General features: G+C 34.6%; 1 protein-coding gene across 1 annotated transcript; it reads left to right on the top strand.

The window, feature by feature from the left end:
• Positions 1 to 1,464: 1,464 nt before the first annotated feature.
• Positions 1,465 to 2,978, top strand: Smp_155160 (putative beta-taxilin; the record flags this gene model as incomplete). The annotated part of the gene is made up of 2 exons (XM_018797800.1): positions 1,465 to 1,470; positions 2,742 to 2,978. 2 exons carry the CDS (start codon positions 1,465 to 1,467, stop codon positions 2,976 to 2,978), a joined length of 243 nt encoding a protein of 80 aa, XP_018652806.1.
• Between the last annotated feature and the right edge of the window lie 338 nt (positions 2,979 to 3,316).

Below are 3,316 nucleotides of genomic sequence, written 5' to 3'. Positions count from 1 at the left end.
TGTCTCTGACCATTGATAGGGTGTATCGTTCTAGCCTCAATCAGTAAGTTTACATCCGACTACGTAGCTTAAACCAATAGTCAACGATATGTACAAATACCATGTGTTTAAATGCTCATTTGTAGCTATTTCTGTTGAAGAAATCCAAAGTATTACTCGAAGAATTTCAGAGGGGCCCTAAAACTCTGGAAAACATTTCATCCGATCAGTGTTGAGTAGAGGTATTTTGGAAACATCTATAACGTGAAGAGTTATTTGTCACATTTCCGATTTCAAAACAATGAACGTCGTCTATTTCAAATGATATTTTTTCAGTAGTGAGACTTCAACAAATTGGACATTTGCGAATGACTGATTGTTGATTGCAGTTGTCACAAAATCATATATACATGATACTGTTAATTCACGAACGTAATGTGATGAACTCTTGTAAAACTAACCAGCTCCATTCGAAACATTGACATTCGAGACCGTCTAGAAAATAAAACGGCCGCAATATTATTAAATATGAAGTATAATTCAAATATGGCATCATTCACTTAACAATATTGTCAGGATTGATCACTGAAGTGAATTCTTCACTTAGTTACATAATTTATATTAGCACAATGTTTGTTTCAGTCACTTTATTATCATGCGTGATAAATTGTACATAGGAAAGTTACTGAAATTTCTTTTACTAATCGATCTTTAAAAATGTGCGACCAACATCACTAGATCCGCACTTTTACTGTGAAGAAATCCATACATCTCGATGATATTACACGGTATATTAGTACAGAAAGCGTCAGTAGACATGGAGTCTGAAATTCTTTATGATGTGTGGGCGAGAATGTCAATGATTGGTTGTGTCGATGAGTCAGACATTAGAGGGGATGACAGGTGTTATGTGTTATATATATATTTCCCTATCCTTATTATGTATGAACTTATTGACTGTTCCATGTGTCGGATTTTGGTGTGAAATATATTGACGTTATAGTCAGGCTAATATTGTGTTCTTGATCTGAGTTCTGTTGAAGTCCTGTAGAATAGACACTGGGTGAGAATCTAGTGTAGATATTCGTCTAAGATAAATTAACGTCCCACATACGTGTAAGAAGTAAAAGGACTGTTATAACCAGAAACCCCTAAAGTTATAACCAGCATCCTCTCTCAGCCCCCCTTTACGTTTATAACACTTTGTTGATGGAGTTTAGCACAGAAAACGGAAACAACACGATTACGAATACACGATAACAACCCAAATGGTTTTTGTGAGAGTACCAAGGATGATGGTTGTTGAAATGAAAACGCAGATAGTTGATTTAAATTTAGATAAATTCAGGGGTTCACTGTTCAAGCACTTGAGCATCAACACCAGATATTTTCAGGATCAGATTGTACCATGATCAAGGCTTGCCTACTGACTATTAGATGTGTGATTTTCTTTTTCTTAGGTTTACCAGAGAGCTAGAGGAAGAGATGCATGTTAGGTATTCCGTTATATCACATTGACTCCCAGTTCTAGGTATTACTTTTAAATGATGATGCAATTCATTTGTCAAAAATCAATTTCTTCATTCCACTTAAATGTAAATTTTAAGACTATTCTTATGCATTGCTTATATATATTTAAATATATCCATTTAAGGTGCGCGTTGAACGTGATCAACTCCAGAATGAAAGTAATCGTCTAATTCTACAAAAGGATAAACTTGAAACTTTATGTCGTGAATTACAAAAAAAAATAAAATCATTCAGGTTGGAAATTTGTTTGTTGTTTCCTTTTTGGTTAATCATTTTGACTACAAATTTTTTTTCCGAAACCGAGAAAGGTGGAACGGAACTGGAATCTGCAGCTCAGCGGTTGAAAGTTGAACCCCTCAATCACCAAGTCACCCACATTTTCTATCGTTAAATCATAAATTCGAACCTCATTTGACCTTTTTCGTATTACGTTTAGTTGGGTTGTATCATTAAGTTGAATGTATCTGGTTATATGACTTAATGGAGGGGACCTTGATGCATTACACTTTAAGGCACAACAACAACAACTACAACACAGTTTTCAAACTCCAATGTCCCAATGAATCAGGTATTCGTCGGAACCATAGATCCTGAATAGAAGGAAATGTATGTGTTGGTTTTCCATAGTACTCAGTAGCATAAATGATACTATGTTTGTAGGCGCATCCTTCATGTTTGTGGTTAACGCGATTATCGTGACTAAGAGTTAGAGACCTCTGATGACATGAATCAGAATCGGTTTCAATCAAAATTGTGTTACAATTTCTAGTCTATGAATTAATTCTTCTTTCCCAAATCATATACTTCAACTCTTGAGGTACATATAGTGGTTAACGCGTCTATATATTTGGATGAGACAGTGATTCCTGTATTAATTAAGAAGGCACTGACCACAGCATATGACATTGAAAATGATACCTGGCAACTGTGGCTATCAACAATCAAATGGGGAGACTAAGAGCACAAAAATATGGAAGCTGTTGGGTTTTAACAAACAATCAAGAAAGTAACTGTTACAAGTGTTGAGAGTATTTAACTGCAATAATAAATGGAGCGAATGTTACTGGTTTAGGTAAATACTTAAGAATATTATTTGGTAACGAATGGAACAGGTTACTGAATATTAGTAAGTAGTATGGAGTAATACACAAAATAATTGTGTAAAGTGAGTAACAATGAATGTACACGAAATTAACATCTACTCTTTTAAATTTATGTCCTTATTACTTCAGGAAGAAAGCTTGTCACGTGCAAGTATTGAAGATGAAAAACGTCGGGAAGTTTCAGATCATTTTCAAACAAGTATAACAAGTATCCAAAATCAATTATGTGAATATCAGTCGAAAAATGTGGAATTACGTAAAGAGAATCAAGAATTAGCTGAGAAATTGGGTGAATTTATTAAACAGCATGAAAAACGTGAAGAACATGTAGATAAGGTTAGTATGTCTAGTGGTCTGCTTTACTAATCATTATTATGCCTTAAGTAACCTATTTCACTTACCTTTTGTCTTCCTCCACCACCTTTTTTCATCGGATCTCAGCAATTCGAAAATTTTTGAGTTAGCGGCAGGAATTATGTAAACACAAGCCTCATATCTAGGTTTTACTTATCACACATTAGTTTCAGTTGTCACATTGTTTAAAACAGAAGAGCACAGCTCGGCTGTTTCCGTCTAGTTGAAATTGTACAATCAAACCACTGAATTGGATATTCATCGAAATGCGAAATGATACTGTATTCGATCTCTAGTGGAGACAAATGTGAATCTGATAGGTTTCGGTAATAATAACCATTTAATAACGC

Source organism: Schistosoma mansoni, chromosome 5 (genome assembly GCF_000237925.1).
Source record: "Schistosoma mansoni strain Puerto Rico chromosome 5, complete genome".
Classification (NCBI taxonomy): domain Eukaryota; kingdom Metazoa; phylum Platyhelminthes; class Trematoda; order Strigeidida; family Schistosomatidae; genus Schistosoma; species Schistosoma mansoni.
This window is presented reverse-complemented; position numbering and strand designations above follow the sequence as displayed.